The sequence below is a fragment of the Leuresthes tenuis genome, unplaced genomic scaffold (genome assembly GCF_036924035.1).
Source record: "Leuresthes tenuis unplaced genomic scaffold, fLeuTen1.0.hap1 SCAF_14, whole genome shotgun sequence".
In the NCBI taxonomy this organism is placed as follows: Eukaryota; Metazoa; Chordata; class Actinopteri; order Atheriniformes; family Atherinopsidae; genus Leuresthes; species Leuresthes tenuis.
In genome coordinates this window covers 18321783-18349542 of record NW_027325368.1, presented here as the reverse complement: position 1 = coordinate 18349542, position 27760 = coordinate 18321783, and the positions used below count along the sequence as shown (strand labels likewise).

At 40.0% G+C, this 27760-nt stretch overlaps 3 protein-coding genes across 3 annotated transcripts; 1 reads left to right on the top strand and 2 right to left on the bottom strand.

The window, feature by feature from the left end:
- The first annotated feature begins 932 nt into the window (after positions 1–932).
- On the top strand, positions 933–14691 carry LOC140268821 (protein Niban 1-like). Its single transcript, XM_072363809.1, has 14 exons — positions 933–1083; positions 4658–4788; positions 4943–5080; positions 5185–5302; positions 5994–6155; positions 9183–9298; positions 9393–9497; positions 10396–10558; positions 10734–10915; positions 11080–11226; positions 11335–11445; positions 12423–12530; positions 12606–12717; positions 13085–14691. Exons 1-14 carry the CDS (start codon positions 1029–1031, stop codon positions 14431–14433), a joined length of 2997 nt encoding a protein of 998 aa, XP_072219910.1. The 5' UTR covers positions 933–1028; the 3' UTR covers positions 14434–14691.
- A 227-nt stretch (positions 14692–14918) lies between these two features.
- Positions 14919–24438, bottom strand: LOC140268803 (kinesin-associated protein 3-like). The gene is made up of 20 exons (XM_072363788.1): positions 24262–24438; positions 23122–23253; positions 22618–22775; positions 22353–22417; positions 21998–22139; positions 21313–21412; positions 21098–21222; positions 20884–20982; positions 20428–20606; positions 19837–19999; positions 19442–19542; positions 19252–19360; positions 18970–19082; positions 18654–18819; positions 17856–17981; positions 17658–17756; positions 17479–17564; positions 17163–17319; positions 16824–16908; positions 14919–16574 (listed from the first exon to the last, which is right to left on the bottom strand). The coding sequence occupies exons 1-20, from the start codon at positions 24288–24290 to the stop codon at positions 16472–16474; spliced, it is 2337 nt and encodes a 778-aa protein (XP_072219889.1). The 5' UTR covers positions 24291–24438; the 3' UTR covers positions 14919–16471.
- A 790-nt stretch (positions 24439–25228) lies between these two features.
- Positions 25229–27156, bottom strand: pdca (phosducin a). The gene is made up of 4 exons (XM_072363935.1): positions 27033–27156; positions 26726–26945; positions 26484–26596; positions 25229–25728 (listed from the first exon to the last, which is right to left on the bottom strand). The coding sequence occupies exons 1-4, from the start codon at positions 27075–27077 to the stop codon at positions 25540–25542; spliced, it is 567 nt and encodes a 188-aa protein (XP_072220036.1). The 5' UTR covers positions 27078–27156; the 3' UTR covers positions 25229–25539.
- Positions 27157–27760: the final 604 nt, after the last annotated feature.

The window sequence follows — 27760 nt, the reverse complement described above, 5'->3', positions numbered from 1 at the left end:
AAAACGATAAAAAAGAAAAGCACAACTGATGATAGATCTATAGCCACATATAAGGAACTACATACATGAGGAAGAAGAGACACAAATGTTACTAATAACATTCTCAATGACTTATTACATCCTTTAGTTAAAGTCACTAACTGTACCTGTGTTTTAATTTGAAGTTAAAATGCAGGGCAGAAGCAAAAATAAAGGCTGCGATGAATAGGTTTGTTTGCAGTTTGAAAACACAAAAATGTCTGTAAAAGTCATTCTGTTTGCATCTTTATACGTAAATCTTTCATAGAACTTAACAAGTGTCCGCAGATGTTTCACAGAATTTGTGTGATGACACGAGGGTTAAGAAGTGAGAGTTACAGATGTACGAGATAGTAAAAGATAACAGCTGAGTCTGTTAAAGTGAAACAGAACTTAAAACAATTAGATTAGTTTGTTAGAAGTTTTTGAAAATCCATAGAGTTGAATGTTTCTTTTGTTAAGAGAAAAACAAAAAATATGCAGACCATTAACTCAGTACTACAGATACCTTTCTGCAATGGGCTGCTCAGGCAGATCTCTACAAACCGTGTACACTTGGATTTTAACAAGATATATACATACAGTATGTCGTTAACATTTTGTGTATACAAAAAGCGAAAAACAAGACAGCAATAATGACAATGATCTGCCTTCCTCACTTTTACCTACAATGCATTAAAGTAGGGAAATGAGTTTTTGGTGATGCCAGATGACTTAAATACTGTCTCAGCTCAGTGTTTACCAGCAGATGGCTCTATAGGTTGTGGTTGGGACACTCGTGTATGATGTTGTGGTCGGTGAGAGGACCGCCGTGACAGATTTCACTCCACATTTTAACATTTCCCGCCCACCTCACCACACACTGAGTCACAGAACGGAGGAAATGAGCTGAACAAAAAACTTCTTGACACTCACTTGACATGTGTCCCTGTGTACCCTGTGTACACTGTGCACACGTTCAGTGAACACTCATTTTGTAGAAACGTTTGAGAGAAAGGGAAACATACACTATGGGAGCATCTTCTTCTGGCTTGTTGGATGAGGCAAAAGTCAGCCACATTAAAGGTAAATACGGCATCCCTTTTTTCTTTTTTAATGACTGTTGGCTCAGGTATCTCATACTCAACGTGAACATATTTCGTGTACGAGTTTTCAAGGAAAAACTAAGTAGATCAAACAGAGAGGGAGGAGAGATCTCAAGTTGTAGTGTCGTTATAGAAGCTCTAAGGATGTAGGTGCAGTAAAAGTGAGGCACTTGTAGCTACTTGCTTTGATCACTCAGTGGGATTTGAACTGAGAATTTCTGTCAGTGTTTTAAGATTGATCTAAAGTTAAGAGCGCGTTCCAGCCACAACAGCAAAAAAACTTCTAACTGATGACTGCATCCTTTAGATGAATGAATCCTCAACATTTACACAGTATGATCAGGAACCCCACTGTGAACCGCCGTGAGAGATATCTTTAAATAGAACTTAGCAGGTTTTTGTGTTTTACGAGAGCCCAGTCTGTGAGAGGATGAAGGTTTTGTAGACGTTAATGGATCACTTTCTGCATAGAAGCAGACAGGAAATGTGGGGCGGGGATGTGATATGTTAGCAAATGTCCCCAGAATCATGACTGAGTTACATGCCGCCTTCTTTAAACGCCATACCACCAGGACGATTTCAGTGTGATGGCAACAAAAAAGAGGATCTCCTAATTTCAAGTGAATCAGTGATCCGTTTTTCTTTTGTCATGATAATTTGAAGTTATCATGAACACACACGACAAACCAGGCTAAAGTGATGTGCCCCGGGAATGTGGATGCTTTCGTTTATTTCTCCATGTGTGCATTCCTATACGTGTTATCAGCACGGTCACATCCTGTTAGTAATCTTCCCAGCCAGCTAGAATGTAATTATAGCTATTTCCAACTATTATATTATTATGGTTTGTCTGATCTCTCTCTATCTACTTGTGTGTGTGTGTGTGTGTGTGTATCAGAGTGTGAGATGAAAGTCAGGCTAGAGACTGACCCAAAGAATGTGTGATACGAGCCACACACTGTAAACAAACGATACACATGAGATTACGATCAATCCACGATCAAATACACCAAGACACCAACCCCCATTTAAAACCTAGTGAACCACATTCAAACCAAGGAACGTGGCTTTAAAGATGTAGCAAAGCCTTATTTAAGTTGTTCATTTTGACAAATTCAAACACGTTAAAATGACCTTGTTGTCCTACATATTTTAGCAAAACACCCATCTATGACAAAAATAACTCTGTCACCTCTCGTCTACATTATTTGTCACTGTTGGGAAGTCTTATCAACCCTTGCTAAACCTGAATCAAGTATTCATTAAAGGACATGTATATAGGGGCGCCATTATAGGACGGCTGTGTGTAGGAAAAAGTGTTGTCTAGTGTTGAAGCTGTTGATTAATACCAACTAAAAACTTTACCAGAAATGCTGAGCTTATACAAGGCCCTCTGTAGAATCAATGTTTGGCTCGTCCATTCTGGACTTTTGTAGAAACGCGACTGTGTCCCTTAACATCTTAAGATGTAAAGGACTCATTGCAACCCATCGGAAGCCCAACTCTTATTATCTGGTGATGGTGCATGGACACAATGTTTACTCAAATAGAAGTACATACACTTCAGTACATTTAAAAAGTAAAAAATGCATGTACAAAAGTTAAAAACTAACCTTTTAAAGACAATTCCACCACCTGTTTTCATGAAAAGTTAACTCAACCTCTCATCGTTGTATAATTTGAAGTGTGTCAAGCTTTTCTTCCTTCAAATATACTGAGGGACAATATACTGCAAACAAAATAATCACTGCCACAACACATTTGGTTAACAGCAGGCAAATCAGAAAATATACCTTGAATAAGGTCATGGAGGAATAACTTGATGCTCTAAATCTCCTCAGTTTCATGCCTGTCACTAGTTAGTGGCTCTTCTAGTTATCAACACTGTATTTTAGTCTTCTTCTTGTCTGTTTAGTGAAGTTACATTGTGTAAGTTCTTGTTTGTTGTGTCGCCATGGATACCAAGTGACTGTCGTTTCTAAATGTTACTGTCCCATCCTTGTCAGTTGAAAACAATTTTGATGTCTAGAAGGTGCATAATGATGAAAAGGTGAAGGAATTGAGCTTAAAATAACCAAATAGAATACCTAAAAGTTCAACCACAAAGTATATGTGCTTTGTTATTTCTAAGCTCTGATAATACACAAATGGAAACATAGTTATAATTATATCAAATGTCTGCTAATGTGCTCCCCTTAATTACACACACCGCACCTTTATTACCAAGTGAGTGAAAAAAAATCTCTTGGTAACATCTTACCAACACTTCTGTAAAACTTAAGTTGAAATGATGTTAATAAAGCTGTATTAATTCACTTTAGTCATCTTGGGGCAGTTAAAACACAGCACTGATAAATTCCCTCACACGGACAGAATTCATTATCTAAATTTACAATTCGCCTGTGGCTCATTGCAATGAATGTGATCTGTAAGTTTGTTTTAGTTTTAAGTTAGAAAACGAGTCATACATTCTTGTACAAGCGCGATCAAATAAAAGTTAATGCAAAAAGAAGAAAAAAAAGTATGGGTGCATGGTGTGTGCACTTTGTGTGCTTAAATAACTTTGTCATGACTGCATGGGCGTATTCAAACCACTGATCTTTCTGTTGCAGCACAGCTACTGCCTCCACAATCTTTCGATACAGCGATGCTTAGGGTAATGGCCATAAATACACTGAGTTTTGTGTAGTCTATGCATGACATGATTTGATAAGTGAGGATTCGAGTGCTGACCAGTTGAAATTTTAGACCAGTCACACTGAATTGCAGAATCAAAAGACATTCATCATCATAACAATCAAAAATCTATAGTTCTGTACTAAACATCTGTGACATAATGCCTACACACGAAGTACTTGTTGATATGAGGTAAAAAATGAGAACCGCCTCCCCTGATGCATACTTTACAAATCAAAAACAGGCATAATGCAAAAACTCCAGATAACAGCAGGCTACAGGGTGATTTTATATGGAATTCCAAAAGTTCCATATTTTGCCTCTATTTACACAGAAAGCAACAGTGCTTTTTGCGCCACAAAATGTGTGTATGAGGAGTGTGCTTCTAGCATTCTGCTATGTAAAAAGTTCAGTTTAAATTTTATGTAAATCAAGCCAAATATATGGCACTTTTAGCACCCCATAGCAGAGTCAAGACGTAGACAGCTGTGTCTTGTAGCTGGTGTGGATGCCCTCATCGACTGACTTGGAAGCTGTATTGAAAAGCGTGACATTCCACACATGCAAAATCCTTGCCACACAGCCATTGTGTTGCCAGAAGTATTGATCGCATCTGTCTGGATAGAAATACAACCAGAGACGGAGAGACATAGTATCAACTGCATCCACAGTCACAGCCAACGCTGAATAAAAGAACCCATGCAACAGCATGAAGGTCAATCAGCCAGTTAAAGATATTCTTGTTGTGCTAATCACTATGTTATCCACTGAGAATAGTATGTTTTACATTGTGTGGATAGAAAGAAAAATCAAGTCATAAAATTACGAGGTGTTTTTGAAAAGGAAATATTTTGTCTTCATGTTTTTTGTGCTTCCAGGACTTGTTGACAGTGCCTTAAAGAGCTTCAGTGTGTTTTACCGTCAGCAGTATTCTGTGGCTTACCTTGGGCACTTACAGCAGGAGGTGGAGCCCATTAAAGGGAGCAAAGGCCTTTTACTCACGCACAGGGTAGGAGCTAAAGTTATGTTTGGGTCTAATCAACTCTAATCTATAATAAGTACATGTAGCATAGTCATACTAGATGTAGCTGGAAAATAATTTTTATTGGTGTTACATTTTAACCAATGTGTGTGTGTGTCTGTCTGTCTGTGTGTTTTTAAAGCCTCACAATAATCCAGAGGAGGTGCTGTACCAAGGAAGTGCTAAATTCTCCTGCTGGGATGAACAGGGAAAGAAATGCAAAGAGAGATATGTTGTCCTGAGAAGCGACTACAAAGTGGAAATACATGACAACGAGGAGGTAACACACAGTCATCACGTACAGGACAAACTTCTACACACAAAACATGACATTTGCAGTAAAAATTATTTGTATTCTTGGGCTGGATATTGTGGTCTGTGCAGAATTTCAGTCGTGGATGTGCAGCTAAGTTGGTCCTCCAGCCAGCAGGAGGCATTGTGTTTATGACTGACGAGGAGTCTCGAGCTCAGCTTGAGAAATCCTGCGATGGAATACTAAATGGTGAACTTCTAGGCATTTTACTGACTTGTTTGATTAAACTTGGACTATCTGCACTGACAGAGAGACTCAGCTGTATGTCTGTTCATTTCTGGATAGAATGCCCGACAGGAAATCTTAAGCAGCAAGACATAGTATAGGCAAGCTGCTTAAACCACGCAGTTCCCTTTCTATGTGCTAGTTTACCTATGTTAACACAGTGCGTGCCCATACTGTAGCAACTTGTAAATCACAAGTCAGCCTCACCCAAAACCATATACTATTTTATTTCATATTTCACTCTAAAGCAACCGTAATTGACAAAATGAACACCGTGCTTACTATACATCTTGAAACAAAATGTTTTAGAAAAACAAAGCTGCATTGTCTTAAGTTTGTGATTAAGTATCCTTGCAACGACACATTGAGGGACGTTAGATAAATTTAGTTCAGATGCACTTCACATTTCCTAATGCTCATGTGACAAAGTGAAACTGAGCCCCCCAAAAAAAAATCTAATAAATGTAATCAGGGTCAGTTAGAGTTGCTTTCGATAGTGTTTTAAATTCATTGCAATGCTAAAACTGAGTCTGAATCTGTGATCAGTTCATGACCTTGTATTATTATATTGTGTAAAAAGCTTGTCTCTAAGATAAAAACAGGCAAGTTATCGTTGTAATGTCATCTCTATCTGTGTCTATATATTTGTATACAGGAGTAAAAGAGGAATCTTCATCGGTGGTGTCCCCTCCAGATGTATTTGCTGTATTTCTTCACTTACCTTACTCAGGCCACACCAGCTTCCTGTTTCAACAAGAGAAGGAACGAGATCACTTCCTGTCTGCCCTAAAGACCTGTATTAGACACCGTAACCTTGGTAAAACACTAACATGTTTATACTTAACGCAATGTTTAAAAAACTGCTTTACTCACCTTCTGCTGTGAAGGAGTAGTTCTTGTAAATGTATTTCCCTGCTTTATCTACAAGAGTTACGTGTCAAGATTTAACCGGACTTAAACTTAAAAGGTTTTGACGTCAAAATGTTGTTTTATAAGTGACGTTTATCATTTAATAATCAGGCCATTAGGTATAACAGTACTGCCCATGTGGTGAGTTGTAATCTTGTTGAAATATGGCCCTGTTCTGTATTTTCATATTCTCCTAAAGCAGATAACTGAAAACAGGGTGTTAAATATTTTTATTTGCCGCAACACAACAGGTCGGCTCGCTTTAAGTGTGTTACCAACATTGTGGCAGTTGCCTTAGTGACAGATAAAATATTAGTGCTGCTGACTTCCTGTGCGGTTAGCAGGATACAAACCAAAAACAAACCCTTTACATCATAGTCATACGGTTGTGAAAAAAAAGGCATGACATGTCTGCACAAAGATATCCTGAGCAGTGACAGGAAACAACATACTGCTGGCCACCAGCAACTGTTTCATTTTAGATAGTTACAGAAGCTCTGGCACGAAAAGAAACAAATTGTGTCATTTTATTTGTTAAACGGCATCTTAAGTTAATTTACTTGCTTTCTGATCATTTACAATTTTTGTTTAGTCAAGGTGGCAATGAGTTTCTATGGAAAAATTATAGCTGAGTTAAGGGAGAACGTTTGTTATCTGATGGAACGACATATGAAGAACACAGTAATGTGACAGTAAAGAATATATAAACCGAAAGCGACAAAGAACTGTGGTTATGAAGCACAACATTTTGGAACTTCAACCAACAACTGTGGGTTGCAAAATACACCTGAATCTTTGAACTTTGAATTCAGAATGTAACCGAGATTAAGTGACCACACTCTTAAATTTATGTTTGTGTGTGCATATACCCCCACCGAGAGAGATAATTTACAATTAATTGAAATGGGAAGTGATGGGACTTCTTCTCCTGATTTTTCTACCTCCAGCATATATCCTGATATCCTACCACTTAAACCACATGGGAACACAGTAGTTGTTAAAGTTCGTGGTGGTGGAGAGGAGAGAACCGAAATGCAGCAGACTCAATCAGCAGACTGGAGGCAGCTCGATAACTTGACTGGTGATTATTTTGAAAACAGAAACCAAAAAACGCAGCAGAGCCCGATAACCAAGAACTATTACTGAGAAAAGTAAATACAAAAACATATCATGGGGCCAAAAATAAACAAAACAGATACCAAAGAATAGACTACAGAGCATTTCCAGAGGGTTGTAACAGCAAGGATCTGACTAAGACTGAGCTGAGCAAAGGAGTATGTATATCTCTCTCTCTGTATGTACATATATATATATATATATATATATATATGTTGAGAGAGAGAGAGTTACATGTATACTGAGGTGAATTAATGAGGAAGTGACTGCAGCTGTGGTGGATCGAGTTGGAGACAGGTGTGGAAGTTGAGCTTTATGACCAAACAGGGGAACAGGATACTTGGAGGATGACAAAATCTAAACACAGGACTGAATGCATGGACAAAGTAAATTTAACCAAGAACACGGAACAGAAGATGAAGAAATTATTAAAGAAAAAAAGACAAGAAAATCAAAGGACAAGAATGCATGAGAGTAACTACAAACAAAAAGACAAATCATGACAAGACAAATACAAACAAAATACATCCTTATTTAAACCAATGACTCAAGAACACAAACAAGAAAACAGAATCAAGACAAGAAAAAACACCACCAACCAAAGTCCAAAAATCCACAAATCCTAATAACCAAAGACCACACATATCAAACATGCTTAAAGACAAACTTCAGTGTATTAATACAATTATATATTAATATCAATATCAATTAATTAATCGTTTTTGCCTGTTCATATCATTACCTTGTGTTTTAATCTTTAATGCCACCTCAAGTGTTGATGACATCAGGCACTCAGTTTTTTAGCTCTTACTGTGTCATTCACACGAGATGTTGATGACAGATCTTAGCATCCTTCCTCAGCATTTGTGGAGCTTTCTGTTCCTCAAAGCTTCACAGTTTAGCAAGAAAAGAGTACCCAAAAAAAAAAAAAATTATATTTAAAAAAAAAAAGAGATGTGAAACCAAACACAGATAAATGAAGCAATACTGAATGGTTCAACTGCTAAAACCGAACAGAGAAATCCTAACAGTGACTTCATGAATTACATGCATGGTTTGAAAATGATCTGTTATGAGAGTTTCAGATAAGATAATGATATGAAGATTACCGACCTACAGAACATTTTGGGGAGATGTTTGTTGCCATTAGTTAGCTGACAGTAAAGAGATAAAGCAGAAATGAGAGAGAGGTGAGGAAAGGCATGCTTCATGTTGTGGTTAAAGTTCAACCCTAACCCTATGCAGCCAGGGTACTCCATCAGTTTCATTTTTAAAGATACATCCTAAAGCGGATGAATACAGAAGTTCTATCAAACATTTCTATGGGGGAAAAAAATTATTTATTTAGAGCTATTTTCAGTTATTGATAAAAAGGACAAGATAAGTTTGATTGTGTCAAAATGGACTAGTGCTCATGTTACGAAAGGACATTTTTTATCCTTATTATTTCGTTTTTATTAGTGATGCTTAGTTATCTGTACAAGTTAATCTTATTAGACTGGATGTAATCGGTTGATCTCTATCAGAAAATGAAAGTAATTCTTTGACTTTTCTTATAAGATCTTTTTTATTTTCTTTTTACAAAAGAACAACAACCAGTGTGAAGTGTAATTTCATAACAGCCTCTCACTTATTTTCATTGTATCATCATTTCATATTCATTGTGATCAGTCTCTTAACAAATTATTTCAGAGGACTAAAGCCCATAAAGTTTGTTCCAATGATCTTAAAAATGAGACTCAAGGGTGACAGGAGACTTTCAGAAAAAAAAAAACACATCAACATGATTTCCACCAAATTTCTCCAATGCTTTCCACAGACCCCTGGCATGATGCATCCCATGAGAGCCAGGCGTATGCTCGAGCCCTCCGTCTCTACCGACAGGACAAAGGATGCTATGAATCCTGGGAAAAGCTGCTGGGCACTGAGGAACAAGTCAGAAAAACACACATACCCATACTTCAGCTCTCTGCTTGTGTGTGGCTCCTTAGCCATATGCCTAATAAACATTGTGTTTATGTGTGTATAGGTGCTGGCCTCCCAGGTAATGGAGGAGGTGTTGCCATGGTTACAGAGTCAGCTTCAGTCCAAGCTGAAGGGCAAGAAGACTGAAAGGATTCGGCAGTGGCTGGCAGTGAGTTAAACTAACACAATAAATTTACACTATGTTGTCAGCCACTTTCACATACTACTCATACTCATGTTGTGGTACTTGCGATGGTCCCTGAAGGCAGCATACAATACAGGCTTCATATGATGTAAAGCCATCTCTACATCTGAGTTTCAGTTTGTAATGCTTAAAGTGGATTATGTCATCCCAATACTTTTTTAAATTATGATACTTTAATCACAAGTCATGTATTCTCTATCATGTATTTTTCTATTTTAGATCCTGTAATCTCAGGAGATTCAAGTATCTGACACAAAGTGTCCATCTATGATTTCTACTAGCCCATCCTCATATAATAAGTCAAAACCTGACCAACTGCATTCATCAGTCTTGAAATGAATGTAGACATCTGCTGTCAGATGTGCAGCCAAACAAATGCTAGACACTGACTCCAATATGCTCTCATCAAAAAAACATGACCTCCAAAATTTAGGAGGGCACTTCATTTGACACAAAATGAATTTTTGCATCAACCTTTTTGGCTAAAAATAAAAAAGGTTGCTAATTTTCTAGCAATAAACAGATTCTTGGTAAATATTTTTGGGAATACCTACAAATCTTGTTTCTGTTATTGTTGGACAGGATAATGGCGTGTAAGTTAAGTATTATGCACGATATAGCATTCTAAAACGCTACTGGTTGCATGGGAACTTTAAAGATATTTTTCCTCTCTGTGGTCTGATGCTATCTCATAACTCTGACTTCTCAGAATTATAGATTACTTGTGTCAGAATTTAGATATCAATCTTAACCCCCACCCCAATTCAGTTTTCAACTCTGTGAACACTATAATTTGGCAATTTTAGTACTTTTTTAACACAATTTTTCATGCTGGAATATTTCTACGTATTTCTGTGTGTAGACAGTGCAGGCAACCTACGCACTGGTGCTGGAACAGCTGACTGCAGCTTTAGAGGCTCTGAGGGAGGAGTGCCGTCAGACAGCATCAGCCAGTCAGGCGCTCATCAGATCCAACCTGGACCAAATAATGTCCTCTCACAGCTTCCTGGAGCAGAAAGTTAGAGGTAACGAATGTAGACACATACTAAGAACAAAAATGCTTTAACAACAGAGCTAATAATGCTACATATGAGTCCACGATCTAAGTTTCCTGTCTGATAAAAGTCATGCAGTGTCTTATAAAGGATATTCTTGAGAAAAGTTTTTGTCAACCTCTTGGGAAATTTGTGTACGTTCCAGCATGCATATGTGAAGAAGCAGAGAAAGCGTGCAGTGAGTCTGTAGCACCCTACATGTGCTCCATCCTGGAAGCGCTTACAGAGAACATAGGTGCAGGGATTCTGGGGATGCAGCACACACTCCACACACAGATGGACTCGGCTTTTTCTCTCACAGACGGAAGTACAGAGGAGACCAAGAAGGTGAGGAGTGGCCTTTGTGTCATTTCTGTGTCATCAGTAATATATATAAAAAAAAAAACACTTACAAGATTATACTTTTGCTTGAATTTACCAACGCCGAGTCATAAATCTTTTACCTTTAGTTTATGGTTGAGGCTTTATCCAAGCATGTGTTTCCTCTCCAGGTCTTGTCCAGTCTGCGCTCTGTCAGCCTGGATCAGAGCTACAAGAAGATGGAGAACCTGACAGAGAAATTTAAAGACTTAAAACAGCGGTTTGGCTTGAGCAGCACTCAGAGGCTGGTTCACGTTGCACATCTGGAGATGGAACAGGTATGATGCGCGACCTTCAGTATAGCTGTGGCTTCACGAAGATCCTAAACAAAAGAGAAAATGTCAAAAGCTGCGGTTCATGGCGGTTTTTTTGTCTGTGTCTTGAAGTTGCTTGACAGTGCTGTCTACACCTTGGAGCAGTTCCTCCAGTCGTCCACCAGATTGCAGTCATCTCAGGTTCCCGTGAAAATGGAGAGAGCTAAAGAAAGGGTACTCAAGGTAAAAATGAAAGTTACATCTGGCCACTTATGAGTGGCTCTGTACAGGAAAGAGCTACTCACAAACTCTTTTCACCAATTTGTTGTGGAAAGAGTATATATCTTAATCTGCAAGAACACAGCTACACACTAACAACTTGTCGATAAGGACTAGAAAAAGCAGAAACATGAGCAGAAAACAAGCAGCAACCTTAAGGTGTGTTGACAGTGAAAAGGCCAGACCCGAGCAGGACTGTCCCACATTAAACTGGAGCTGGAACATTGTGTAAGACAAAGCTAACTTTAACTAAAGCTCTCTACATAAGGCACCTGTATATATAATAAATATATTTAAATATAATATGTGATTTATTGATTGACTTAATGTGATTTATTATAAAGATATAATAAATATAATAAAGATATAATAAATCACAAAATGTAAAGAAATCTAGTAATAAAAAATATCTGTGTGAACAACTGGTTGTCTTTAGGAGCCATTCAGGCTGCATTTAGTCACAATAATCAGCTGAAGGTCACTTGGAGAAGTGTCCAGAACCCTGCACAAACTGAGGTTAGACACATAAAATGCAAGAAAATCGACCTGAGGAATACCAATATGGTTCACGATGTGTTTAACAGGTGCATAATGTTGGCAAAGGGTGAGACATTGTGCTGCATGTTTTCACAATTCAAGCCTTTACTCTAAGCATAAACTAAGCCTAATTCCAAATCTTAATCCTCACATAGTCTGTCTGAGCTTTGATTGACAGAAATATCCTTAGAGAGGAGCCAACTCACAGATCATTCACAGGCAGCAGAGACATCGAACACTGGGACAGAAGAATATTTCTTGTTTGAAAAATACTGTATTTTCAAGGATAATTCAAGTTGGAGAGAAGCCATTAATTTGAATGTTGTACTACTAGTGGGTCAAACAAATGCAATGAAATCTTTGATTCCGTCTGTTAAAGATTGTGTGTGTATGTGTTTGAGCAGCAGCTCGACTATGACAGCAGAGTGGTCCAGAAGAGGCTCTATCAGGAAGCTCTGCTGGAGATCACTCTTCCTTCCCTCACCAGGAAGATGGACAGCAAGTGGAAAACTGTACGTGCAACTCACTGCTGCACTCTGTTTGTCGCTCACATGTTACAAAGCATAAAATGTGTTTTCTGTGTGCAGGAGTTCCAGAAGTTTGAGGAGTTCATTTTCTCGGACTACAGCAGTTTCATACTGGTTCAAAATGTTTATGACAATGTTCTGAGAAACATCCTCAGCAAGGAGATAGAGACAGGTGAACACACACATACCTTTTCTGCAGAATCTTCAGAGACCCTGAAGTGCAAAACATATCACTTGAACTTGTTTCTTATATCTGGTATCCTGTGAATCTATGTAATATTTCAATCTAAAATAGCTCATGAAATATTTTATATATTTATTGTAATTGAATCTTTTTTCAGGTAAAATATTTACTAATTACATAAAATGCTGAAAGATTCCTAGCATCTACAGTTGCTATTAATACAACTACCCCACCACTGAAATGTGTGAAGTTATTTAAGTCACCCTGAAAGAGAAAATACTGTACATTTTAACAGTAAATTTGACATATTTCTTTTTGTGCAAGCATCCATTCAAACTGCCTGTTCATCTTTCAGTGGTCCAAGATGCTGCCAGTAAGAAGAGCAACAATCTTCTGTTGGACACTTCAGATTTAGCCATTAGTCAGTATAGTCTTATTGGACAAACGCCTCCTCGCTCTGCTCCAGACAGCCCAGCCAATAATGCTCGACACTCATCCTTAGCAGGACGCAGTGACGATCAAGAAACTGCTCCTGTGGTTGAAGACAGAAGTCAAACAGCTGATGTTTGCCCTCAGAACAATACAGAACCTAAAGCTGATACAAAATCCGATCCCAGTATCTCTGAGACATCTGAGCAGGGCACAGCGCTTCTGTCTCCCGTGATTGTTGTAACGCAAGAGTTTCATGACAATGCAAGTGAAGAGGCTTTGCACTTCAAGGAAACCAAAGAGGAAGACACGATAGGAAGTGACACACCAATGACATCAACCGATTCAACAGCAGCTGAAACCTCCAGCTCAGACGCAGCTGGTACACATGAAGTGGATACGCCCGATCCTCTGGCTGACCTGGAATCCACCATCCAAGACTCTCCTGAACCTTCCCCTCTGGTCCCGATCCAGTTAACAGATGTCCAAACAGAACATACTGAGAATGATCATTCTGCAATGCCTGAAAATCCTGCCACACCTGACCTCTCAACCTCTGATCAAACATCAGAGGAGGCCTCTTCCATCCAGCCTCCTTCACCATCTCACTCAACTGGAACAAGTGAGGTGGACAATCCAATGAAAATCAGCCTCGGGTCATTAAGTGAAGCGATCACTCCATGTTCCATGGAACCTGCAATGAAGACGGCAGTACAGCAGCCAACTGACAGAGCTGTCTACTTGATGGGAACAATCAAAGATAACTGGGAGGCAGAGAGAGTAAAACAGGAGAATCAGAAAGAAGTGGCAGAGCAAGATGCAAATAAGACAAACATAGAAGGGGGAGAGGAAGAGCGAGAGGAAGAGCATGTGAAAGATTCTACTCAAACAGGAGGTGAGACGGTTTATGAGGGCTGCAGACTGTCTGCACCGCCAGCAGAGAGTGCCATCGTTTCAACCACAGAGCAGGGAGAGAGCGAAGAAAAGCTGGAGGACGACACAGGTGGTGAGCTCAAGGGGGAGACTCCAACAGATGACGAAGAAAAAGCAGCAGAGGAAAAAGACGCAGATGATGGAGATTGTGAAGAAGAAAAAGAAAAGAAGGAGAAAGAGGAGGAGGTTTTCCAAAGTCCTCAGCCAGTGGAATCACAGCCAGAGAGTGCTGCTGAGCTACCATCAGACAGTGTGGCAAGCATCAGAGACCTTGTGACTGAGATCATTGAAGTGGACACAGTATTAGCCTCCTGTCCAAGCAGCAACAGTGGCGTACCATGACGTAAACGCTACCATGACAACTGCAGGCCTTGATGGATCACCCAGCCAAATCCACATAAAACATCCAAGATTCTTACAAATGGTGCAGAGAGGAGACAAGGGCTGAATCCAGACAGAAATTGGTTTTCATACTGTAACAAGCATTTCTTTTTTAAAATCAGTCAGACAAATACAAGTGAAGTTTACCCAAATGCATTTTTTAACAATTAAATTGATTCAATTACCAAGTAAAAATGTTGAACATGTCTTTGTCTTAAAGCGGCTTAAATGTATTATTATTAGATTTACAGAGTATTATTCTATAAAAACAGCAGGGCCAAAGAAAGGTGATCAGTCATTTTCTGAAAAGTTCCAACAAAAAGAAAAGTGATAAAAACAATTGTCTCAGAAAGTACAGACGGTGCTTTGTATGGAAACAAAGCTCCTCATGGCATCCATAAATCCCCTGATGTAGGTGTGAACAGAAACTAGTAAGAGTCATTCAATTAAATGTGAGATTCTTTTTTATTAAAGAACCTGAGGACAAATGACAAAGGGATGGAGTGCATTACTACTCCACTACTTGCTTCCATTTACACCATCTTGATAAGCACAAATGAGAGGCGTTAGTAAAAAAAACAACAACACAGTAATATACATAAATTAATGTTTACTTATAAGAAGAAGAAAAAAACATAATCATAACATGCATTGGATTTAAACCATATGTGCAAAACATGCCTAACAGTAATACAGTATGGAACTTTCGTCAGTGTGAATCTCATATGTAGTTTACTTGAGGAATACAATTTCATTCCTGAAATGTGCTACTGGGGCGACTCCAACAGCTGCCAGAGACTTCCGAGTCATAATGACTGGATGAAGCCTCCTATGGATACTGCCTTACTGTGCGGTTTAATGAGGGCTGTATGGAGGCAGGTGAAAAACATGATTTCATCCCGTCCTTTGGTGGACACAGATGTCCAACCTCCTCTGAAATCCATTTCTCTATTCAGGAGATCGATCCAATACTGCTGTGGTCTTACTATGTTAATTCAACCTTTGACCAAGAAAAGTAGAATCTCTGAGGTATAAAATCATGTTTACAAGAGAATCTTGGCCAAGACACACATTATGTATGTTGAACTGAAAGGCTGAAGTCATGTGCTGGCAAAAGGCATCCTTCTGTGATTCAACTTTTAGATGTTTGCTCCATCACTTTTTCCAGTGGGTTTGAACTTAAATTTGCATGCCAATGGGAGCCCCCCCCCAACCTTTAAGGAAAAATCTGGTCATACATCAAAGAGACCAAAAATGTCAGCCCTCAGTTTCTCCAGAGGGACCTGAGGGTCCTAAAGACTTGCTCTTCATCGCTGCTGCAGGATTGTGGCAACACGAGTTACTACCAACATATCACAACCAAAACTGGGACCAAACGACCAGCAGATAAGTAGCACTGCGAGTAATACAGATTCACCCTGACCCAGATTAGCTTGCCAGTGTGAAAGCACCCCAGGCTGTGATAAAAGTGCCAATTTCACTGTTACACAGACACAAACTTATGTATAATAAGGGGGGCCTCAACAATGGATCTCAAACCCTCAACAATGGGATGAGGTTGTTTTTCTCTGTGGATTTGAAGTAACAATAAATAAAAATCATTACAGAGTAAAAAACATCCAAAACCTGTGAACATATATTTCCAGAAAAGTCCCCCCCCCCTCTTTTTTTTTTTTGTAAATATATTACTTGCTAACCGTAAGACGCTTGTGGCAAGGAAGACTTAACTACTGGTCTGTTTAGTATAATGGTGAATAAATTAATTAAATGGCTACATGAAGAGTAACTGCATGGAAGCAGGACTAGTTAAACTTGTAGTATCAATGACTCAGTCTTCTCTGTATGATTAGTGTCGGACCGTAGGAGCCAGTCTGAGCCAGTCCAAAACATCAGTCGTGAAGATGGAGTTGGAGCAGTGAATAAGTGACCATGCAGGATGGTGTATGGGGAATGAATTTAAGTTGACGGGATACGTCGCTGAGAGCAGACTTGTGCACGTCTACGAGTATTGATAGAAAGGTCGTTCATCGGGTCTGAAGCCGTAGGCAGTGGCCGGTCGTCCAGGTGATGAGCAGGTCTGGTCGAAGACATCTCTCACATCTCTGACACAGGAAGCCACACAAATTGACACTGTTATTTTTAAACAATGCAGGGTAAAAAAAATACTAAAACAATATTGAGAGATGAGAATACATCTACAGCTTAACGATAGCAGAAAAGAACAACTGAGAAATAATCCGTCCCAACGACATTATTAATGGTGTTCTTTTCTAACAGATATGTTAGATTTAAGAGTGGATCATCTCTCTGGGTGAGGAAAGGGCTCCCGCTACTGGAGGACGTGAACTCACCCTGCGAGGTGCGAGTCTCCATTCTGAGGCTGCAGGTCACCAAAAAAATCCGGACTGACTGAGCCATCTGCTGGAGTTATTCCATCTAGAGATGCATTCACAGGACAATTAACGGTACGGGAGAAAAACTTATCGTTGCAGATTGTGCTAATCTTTTTCGAATGTTATGAGTAAAAAATAACTAAAGTGGGCAGACACTCATGTTGTGAAGGTACTGCGACTTTAAAAAACAAAGGACTAAATCACTCAAAGTAAAATGGGAAAAAATGACACTGCAGGCTTGTCATATTTGGATGCGTTTGTTACTCTACATGAAAAAGGTCTGGGTTCTGTGTGTACCTGCGCTGTAGAATAGATCGGTCCTGTCATTGTCGTTATCGTACAGATACGGCTCCGGATCGTCAGCTTGGCGGCTCTCAACCATCTCCAACCACTGGTTGTTGTGGAAACGAAATTTCTCCGACTGGATTTTCCTCCCCCACTCCTCATCATACTCCTGGGAAATGAAGAGTAAATAAATGACACAATGGACAAAGGCAGGAAAGGGTGTTTCAACTCCATAGCTTCAGAATCAAATGTGTCGAGATTTGTTACTTCAGCCAGTCAGAGACCCCAAATCCCGTGTGTGCGCTTTAGAAACATGTGGTTGACTCACGGCAATAATGTCGAGAGTGTTGTCGCACACTTTTCTGATCTCTGCATTCTTGTCATGCATCAAATCTATCAGGTAAGCTGGAGCCTCTGCACAGGTGGTTAAAGAAAATCTACAGAAATTTTTATTAGGTTAAAGAGTTGTGTATTTAGAATATGTTGCAAACAAAGAGAAAAGGATACGAGTGTCTTTGATGATGACGTCTCGGGTAGCTTGGTGAAACACCATCTGATAGAAGACATACACGATCTGACACACAAACTCATCGTCCTCCTGCTGGGCTACATTTATGAAAAAGAGAAGTGAGGAATTTGTTCAAATCCAAGGCAAACTTTTCACAGAATATATATCTTGAACAGAACCACAGGTATGTGTATTACCGTTCAACAGCTCAATGAGGGCCGGGATGATGCCAGATTTAGCCAGCATGGCGGCACAGGCGTCATCCATGGAAACTGTTCCGATCATAATGACCACCTCCAGGATGAGGTCATCCTCTGCTGAACCTGAAATACAAACAGACGACTGGGAGTCTCATAAATCTCTCCAGAACCGATACTTGAATCAAAGAACACAAGCTTTGCTGAATTAATTTGTGAGGATTTCACTACTCTAATAACTAGACCTGATTTTATTACATTCATGGCCGTTAAAGTATAGTCTTAGATTTACAAGGTGTACATGAATGAATCATGAGGTCACACAGGCTATGAAGTACAAAGTCATGTAGATTTCAGGATTTACAAGATTTACCTTAAAAGAACTGTGAAGTTCCTTGTTTTATGTCACATTTCCACTTACAATTGGCACTTTTTAAAAAAAGTGTGTCTCTAACTGACTTTGGTTATTCGAATGACCGAGAAAGTTAGTTTACATGACCAGCCCACTGCTTCAGTTCGGCTGCAGCAGATCTGCAGAGCTGAGGGAAAAAACCCTCCTGACCGCCAAAAGCAAGAGGGGAAGGGGGTGGAGGACAGCCATCTCTTTACCAGGGGTACCATCCCTGATAAAAGAATGGCTTTAACATGGAAACAACTATACTCTCTTCAACTCTGGACGCAGGTTATTTGAAGAAAAAGTGTTGTAAGTGAACTGTTGCAGCATCTGAGTGAGTTACAGCTCTGTCAGCTGAGTTCCAAATTTTTCATTCATTTTAAACCTCAGAATCTAATCAGCACCTGGTTTTAGTCGGTCTTTTAGGTAAGGCACCAGGTTATACTCCTTCAGCACCAACTCCCAGTCCAAGTCAGGGATGGTGAGGTTGGCCAGCGTCCCCAGACACTCCAGAACCCACTCCTCCTCCTCCTCAGCACGGATCTCTGCTGCCAGGTCACCCACATAGTCCTGACAGAGACAGAGGTGAGCAAACACAATGCAAAACGTTGAAATATAGATTGACTCATACAGTAAGTTAAAACTTTCAGACTTTCAATCAGTGAGTCATTTTCATGACTTTTAGCAGTGGCACTTCTGACTGTGTACATCATAGCTCACTATGAATAGTGGTTTGGTTGTCCCGTCATGCTGCGAGATGTTTCTGATCATCTTCATCAGAAGGCAGTCTTTTGTCTTCAGAGCTCTCTTCATGAGCATCTTCAGTCCATTTCCTACAGGTGGACAGAGAAGGAAAAAAGAACAGAAAAGCAGTTTATTTATCAATTCAAAGGGAGGCAGACAACTCTCTTACTCTCTTGTGTGTTGTACAGACTTAGTTGTACAGCACACAGCTTTCCCTCATAGAAAATAAAAAAAGATTTATCTGAACACATAAAATACCTTCACACATGAGCTGTGCATTCCTCTTGTTTGCAGCCAGGTTGATGAAGAGAGAGATGAGCTCAGCTTCAATTTCCTCCTCACCGTGCTCATACAGCATTTGCATTAGCTACATCAAGACACGTGCATGTTTGTTAGCTACGTATCTGGAACTCTCTGGCACTCATAATCTCAATGGATCTAATTGTACCTGAGATACGCAGTCGGTGTAAACAAACATGCCCTTGAACCGGTCGTCCATGCTGACGTGGTACAGGATGCGCATGGCTACCTGCCGGTTGTTCTCGTCACCTTCACGACAATAAAACACACACATACAACAAAATAGTCATATACTCATCGATCTCTCTGCAAAGCTGACAATATAATAGAACAGGAGAAATATGAACCCAACAGTATTGCTAAACATGTCCCATTGTTACACATTTCCTTTAAAACTACGAATGTCAACTTCCTGGTGGTAGTAATGTCAGAGGAAGTCAGTACCACAGGACTGGACTGACCCACTGCCACTGCCACCCTGGGCTGAAAGCAGAGCTCTGCAAAAGTATACTGCTTTTTTTTTTCTTAAGTGTAGATCATTACCCAGCAATGCAGTCAGTTTCGGTAAAAGCCCAACCTCCACCATCTTGGCTCTGAGTCCCGAGTCGAAGGAGAGGTTGAGCAGCAAACGTAGAGTCAGGTTTAATAAGTCCTCGTGCTCACAGGGAACAAGGCGAGCCAGTCGCTCCACAGTGTCTACCTCAGCCTGCAAGTCCCAAACACACTCCTCATTACATCAAAACAATGAGACTGAAACGCAGCAGAGAGCCACAGAACAAAGAGGATAAAATCATAACAATTACTGATTAATAATGACAAAACCACAGCCAGACATTTAGCATGATGTCACTATTCCGATGATGGAATTTCAGCCAATGATTACTGTAAATTGTATTGCTAATGATCATCCTCTAAACTCATTCCTCTAGTAAAATCTTACTGTATGAACGATGATGTGTGGAGTTATCAACTAACAGTTTCTTCAAATCATATCTTCTGTCACTTAAAGATGATACTTTGTGAAAATGCAGAACTATGATTTCACATTTCAGTACTCCACTTAGTAGACTCAGCTTGCTCACATAAAAAAGGTATCTAAGTATAGGATGATATTTTAGGCCCCCCTTCACTCACCATGTCATTCTTATTCTCCAGGAAGATTGACAGTTTTTTGAGGAATGACACCACCAGGACAAGCAGCTCCTCATCATCCCGTTCCAGAACTTTGACCAGCAGTCCAACAATGTTCTTATTTCTCATTTTCAGCTCCGTCCTTGTGTCCTCAGCAAGATTCAACAACAGGTAAAGAGATACTGGCAGGAGGAGGAGAGGAACGAGAATGGGAGAAAATGAAAGCATTACTTGATGTGTGTGTCAAACGTTGATAATGAGAGGTTGATGCTTGAGGTGAAACTTTACTGTAAAGAAATCACTGCTGGGGTTCATTCTACATGAGCGGAAGAGCTATAGAACATTTATAACACAGGATGCTGGACATTCTGAGGTGAAAACTTTATTTATTATACTTTCACATCATAGCAAAAAGAAATACCAGCACTGCTTTTAAAGTCACTGCAAGTCTGGTCCTACCTCTGAGCAGCTGCTCCTGCTTAGCCAGAAGACCTTGGTACTTTCTCTGAGCTTTGTCCTGGTCTCTTCTCAGGGAGCCATTTTCTGGCGCCGACTCACGTAAACGAAAAAAATGTCAAAGAAAACATTCCGTGAAAGTCCGACAAACGATACAGGAGGAAAAATAACAGTCGGCTCAAACTGAAGAGGTGACGGACAGCAGAAAAAAGGATATAAGCCTTGTTCTTCTTGCGTAGCTCCTCACGCCACATTTCATGCCTCTTCAGCTCATGTTCCACCACACTCATGCACAACGCTCCTATTTTATAATGGCTAACCACTCCGTGAAACTGAGAAAAACTGGAGGAAAATATGTAAGAAGATCAGATGTAACAGTTAGACATACTGAAGACATGTGTGTCATTGTATGTGTGTGTTTGTGTGTGTTACCTGGAGAAGCAGAAGAAGATGTAAATGATAATGGTAGCAAGCTCAACACTCTGTTTCCAGTCCTCTCTCAGTACTCTGGCCAGAGCACCGAGAGCCGTTTCTATACATACAAAAAAAGCAGGTAGCTTTCATGTTAGATGACATGAGCTGGAGCTCCACAAATGAAGACAAGTGTGGCACAATCGATGAGCAAAAAAATCAGAGATGCCGCAAGAATTTTGGCACCAAGTCGGTGCCAGAAGTCTGGAGAAACCAAGTCTTTATGCTCCTATGCTGAATATGGGTTGGCTTAAATTCAATGGCAAGATAGATGCACAATACTGAATATCACTTTAGGTGGAGATAGCTTTAAGTATGGTCTTCTACAGAAAATCCATTCATGCCGCAGATTCATCTTTCAGAGTTTATCAGAGCTTAAGTGTTTTGTTTAAGCGGCAGGAGGTTCAAAGAGTAATGAATTATGTTTCTGACCAGCAATGAGCTCACAAATACAGTCTGACAAAAACTGTCAGGTAATATTTGTGCCCATATGCTATCATACTGACAAACTATGAGGGATTTTTTTTCTTTCTATTGAGTCAAATAACGTAATATATTCCTAGAACACGTGCATCATCAAAGAGCTTAGACCCACTGAAGAGATTTTAAAAAGTGTGGCACATCTGTAGGGAAAATTAAACCGTACCGTTGTGCAGCAGCTCTTCCAGGTTGTCAGGGTTGCGGGCGAGTTGCAGAATGAGAGCAGAGCCTCTGATCTTCTCTGGGATGCCTTCATAGAGCAGCTCAACATACTCATCCACTTTTGTTATGACCGCTTCCTCGTTTAACTACAAACAATAAAGAGGCAGACAACCCGTTACTAATGAAGGACATGACATACCGTCCCAGAAAGATCTGAAACACTTTGTTTTAAGATATCAACATCAACACATTGATTGAATAATGTTGTGTTTATGAAGATTGTGGCTTCATTCAAAGTCAAGTGTAAGATATTCTTTATGGAGCTCCTGTCTGAGAACCAACTGAAGTCGAGCTGTTACCTCCATCCCTTCAAATGGTGTCAGGTCTCTGGGCTTTGCTGTTCTTTTCTCTTTCTTTTCCAAAGCTGAAAGTCAAAATTAAAAACAGTATTTCATTTCAAAACACTACAAAACAGCAACTACACTGCTAACTTAAGCACTGGTGACGTTCACGGCTGACTTTGGAATGTCACCGTGACATTTTGAGCGGGCATTACAAAGAAATGACAGCGACAAAAGAAAGTCATATCCACAGCTAGGATGCACTAGTGGTCATATGTCTCACCTTTGCCCTCTACTGGGGATGATTTTCTGTTCTGTAGGTAATAAAGCAGCTGCTCCACCTGGGGCAAACGGGAGGCAGGGATGAATTTACACTCATCCACCACTTTCTTGGCCAAAGCTGACAAATCTGTAGTCGGAGAGAGGCTTTTCACACGGATACTGAGGGGAAGGAAAGGACAGTGAAGAGTGATTGCTTTCATCCATCCATCCAGCTTTGGAAAGGATTGCTGGGTTCAGCAACACCGATCATTGCAAAACCAGTTTGTCACCAATTCTTTTCCATTTTAACATACCAGTAAAACGACTAATATGTCTCCCTGTCAAGTTTAAATAAATATCTGTCCAAATGGTGAATTTAGGTATCAGTCTAACCCCCAATAACCCCTCCCATCAACTTACAACCTCTTTTTAATGAAAAAAAGGAGGATACATATATGGGAGCAAAGCCCCAAACAAGAGGAAAAAGAACAGGAACTATGAGAACAAAGGTCAGGGCTTCTCTCACATTTTTTGACCCTCTTTGCGTTCACCCAACACAGGACCTCCACTCTCTCCAAGGACAGATGCCTCCACCTCATAGTGGACGACGAGGGCCTTCTCTGTGGGATGGACATCCAAACTGCCAGCAGTCACTTTGCTACAGGTGATGGGAAGACAACAACTCAAACTTTTAATGCCGTTTAATGCTTGTCAAGTCTTTCAAACTTTTGTAAACTCATTTTAGCAACATATTAAATATTATATTAATCTAAAAGAAAAATGCATCCCACAATACCATTAAATGTTGATAAAGCTATCAGTCTGACTCAGGAGGACACGCCCAAGCAGCAACATACAATGGCTGCACTGACTAGCTAACAAAACGAGTAAAATTATTTTTTAAAAAAAGAATACAATCGTAAGGCATATTTAGTTCAGCCCACTGCGTAAATTGTCAGGTAATAAATCGTTTAAGAACGACTGTTTATTCGTCTGCAACGAATCGGCCGAAATTTCACAGAAGCTTGCAAGCTATGTTAGCAGTGAGCCAGATTTCCCTTCCCCTTCATTTGTGGACCCTAAAGCCGAACCCAGTTTAATAACGCGTGACTTAAAAGGCGTTGCTGTGGTATGACAGGGGAATTTATCTTTGATAACATTCTATGGCGTGGAAACAACGCTGTAAATTTTCAAAGCGTCGTAAGTTGACTACTTGTCCCGATTTAAACAGATAAGCTCCCTGCTCTGCATTAGCTAGGCAGCAGCGCTAACTGGGGGCGGTGTGGAGACATGACCGTAGTGAGACATTTTGATAAATAATTTGCCTGATAGGTAGATTACATTACAAGTATGCCGAATTAATAAACGACTCTTAATGATTTGCAGTAGCTTACAAGTGATGCTTTTCTCTCCCGGCGAGCATGTAAAAATATAATTCCCCAAAGTTTGACTTGTCAGCGTTGGCTTCTCTCAAAGCAAGGAGCCGGGCTAGCTAACTAGCAAGAATTTTTAATAACAGGCACTCCAATCCGGGTGAATAACACCCACAGTTACAGCTGACACAGCTGCATGGACGAGGATAATGAAGAAACATTAGCGAGTCCACAATTACATATTCGATACACCAGAAGCATGAACCAACTACAAACTTAGCTTTACGTCTCACCGTTTGAGGTACCGCGCGTCATCCTGCATTTTCTTCAAATTTAAGGTTTCAGGTTTTAAATGACTCGATTAGCTGGATCACATGTGATGGATTTCACATACAAATCACGACCTAATGAATCCGGGTGCTGCCAACTTGCACCGCTGTCATCACAGCGAAGGCTGTCAACACCGGAGCGTGGACTCCAAACATGGAGGCATGACCGTTGTGTTTTAGTCCCAGATTATGACTCACAGGCAAGATTTCTTTGCTAAATCAGAGAAAAAAAACGTGAAAAAAATATTAAGCAAAACCGTAGTTATATTTTCACTTAACACTACCATCTGTAAACTGACACAATAGGACTTGGAAAGGTTTGTTTTAGCCCATGAGACTGTCGGAAGTCGCAGCCTGGAAGACTAAACTTTGGATTCAACTACCCCTCACTGACGAGTTAAATGTCCAAATAGAGGTTGGAACTATGGGAGCTACGAACCACCATTTATGGAATTAACAATATGTCTAGCTGAATGATCGTGTCCTTAATTGAGGACTGACATTGTCCAAGTGATATAAAGTTTTTTTTTTTACAACTAAATAACTGAGGCTGACGTGTCATTAGGGCCCGAGCAGGGAATTGCGAAGGCCCTATTGTTATCATTATTATTTTAGTTCAATTGCCTATTACGAGAACACAAGGGAAGCACAGAAAAGATTGTAAAGTCTTAAGAGGACGTGTTTATAAAATGATTTGCATTCTTTTTTTTTTTTTTTCTTGTATGAAGAAATCACTTTGGCTTTAAAATATGCTAATTAAAGTTGGCCTAGTATACATGATCACACAACCTTGCGCTTACAATATGTGGCTGTTACTGCAGTTGACATTGTGCCCTTTCAAAATGACCCCCATTTACTGTTACACTTTTACACAGACAGAGAGAGCACTTTGATAAATATCTTTTATTGGAATGCTATGATATGACCGCCAAGCAGTATTTCAACACAGACCTCACAGACTGAGGTTTACACCTAGCTGCTTCTAAATACAATTGACATTCGGCACGTGCTGCCAGATGTCTGCTATTGTGTGTGTTTGGAGCATATGTTTCTTTTATTTGCATGCATGTTTTCTGACCGAAACACTGTCCTGTCTTCCTCCACCTCTTCCTCTCTTTAGCTGTCTAAAGTTTACCCCTTTGCTGTTGAATCCTCTCTTACTGTTTCCTCTTTCTCTGTTTCCATCCAACCCCCCTGTTCTGCAGCCTCTCTTGGTTATCCCCCTCCTCGTTCCTTGTTCTTTTATTCCACCTCCCCAGCCTCTTCTTCATCGTCAGCACATGCGGCAAACTCCTTCTCGGGTAAGAGGCCATATTCATTGAGAAACGCCTCCACATCCGTTGCAAAGAACTCTTCACTGAAGCGTGCAGCCACAGCCAGGAAATTACCCAGTAATTCACCCGCCTTGTATACCAGCAGTGCAGGAAGAACCTGGAAAGACAGTAACAAGAATCACAATGTACTCAATGGTTGTGTCTGACAATGTGGCTTTTAATAGTGACAGTAGACAAAGAATAAGGCAAAAGCACGCTTTTCACTTTTACATTTGAAATGAAAATCATTTGTGGCAGATTTAAAAAAAAACTAATTCAGAAGAAATTTAAGTTTTTGACTTAATGTACATCTGATGGCAACGAAACCAATGGCGACGTTCCACACTTGTGTTAGGGATAGATTTCTAACAGGATTAGTTTGTGTGAACTGGTCAAACAGAAACACTGCATTATCAGCAACTTGTGTTGTACTACTTGTATTACTACTCTATTTATATGATAATAAAGAGCCAATTGCATCCATAGCCAAATATCTCACTAATGTCTGATGCCATTTTGTGCTGGTGAAATAACTTGCAGCCATTATGCAAAATTGATACCGTGCCTCTCTGTAACTGCAACACAGACTCATCTACTTATTTCTCAGATATTTTGTGATATTTTCACTTTTGCTCTTGCTCGTTCTAACTCAAACACTGATGCTTTTTTAATGCCTGAAAATGCCTACTACTACTGTCCATGTTCAACAGACTCACATAGGTCAATGTGATGCAATAACAATGTGTTATCTCTCTACAGGAAATTGCACTGCTAGTCCTACAATATCCCAACAATCACTGTAGTTATCTCAACTAGTCTTCTTAATAATATTATATTAATGATTTCAGTTTTTCTTCCACGCAGCGTACTAACCTCAGTGGAGAAGCGCTCAGCTGCGCCTGTTTCCACAGCATCGATGCGACAGAACTTGACAGTGGGATACTCTGCAGCCAGACAGTCCAGGCATGAGTTCAGCTGCTCACAACCTGACAAAGAGCAGATAACCATACAGTGTGTAGTAGGATTACATCGATATTTCTGGATTATGTTATGTTATAATCTTTAACTAATCAGTGTTATAATTTATGAATCGACACTTTGAAACTAATCTAGACCTTTGACACCGTGCTCGTAGATGTGGACTACCACAAGGGTCAACCGATGTTCCTTCTCTATCACTTCCAGGAAGGCCTCTCCACTCTCGAGTTCGTGGACACACTCAAACTTGGGGCCGAAGCTCAGGCGCTCGTGCATTTCCTGCATACACTGTTTCCTATAGCGTTTCAAGCAACGCTCATCCTCCTCTTGAATCAGCTCGTACTCCTGAACACTCATCTGGAGAGGAAGAAAAGTAAATTACTACCTCGGTTTTTTATTATACTTAAATCTATTAGTTTATTTGTGTTTATCTGCTTTATTTACCTTTCTGTTGACTCTCTCCCTGTCATCCTCTCGAGGAGTGGACATTTGTCTGAGTAACTCTCTCTTGTTTTGAGGGACAGTCTGATCCACACTGTCCAACTTGAACCTTCGCCAATCATTAATTACCCCTTTTGGACCTGGAAACACATATAGTCACAAGAATATCACATCATACTTACATAAAAATGACTTCTCTTATAAACTGATGTCCATGAATATGCTATTCTTATATTCTAGAGTAAGTATTTAAGGCAAAAAAGAGACATGGCTTAGTAGAATGGGAAGCAGAGTCTTCAGTTTTCAGGCCCCTCTCTTGTGGAGCCAATAGCCAGTATATGTCCAGGAAGCAGACAGACATCTCATCTCATAGTAATGCTGCTTATAGGCATGATACACCTTTCCTCACTCCACTCTCTTTTTCTCGATCTACTTATAACATTATTGTTGTCATTGTGTTTCTGTTTCTCAGCAGGTTTCCCTGGCCTGGTGTTATGGTGTCTGTTGTCGAGGTAGGTGGCCTCTCTTCCTGAGTCTGGTTCTGATGGAGGTTTCTTCCTGTTAAAAGGGAGTTTTTTTCTTTCCACAGTCGCCTTGTGCACGCTCAGGATGGGGGATTGGATCGAGGAGAAGTTTTGGTGCAATGTGTCGATTTCCTCAGCTAGGCTATGTTTTTTTTAACTGGATTTTTATGTATGAATTGGATTAATTTGGAATTTAATTAATTGGAT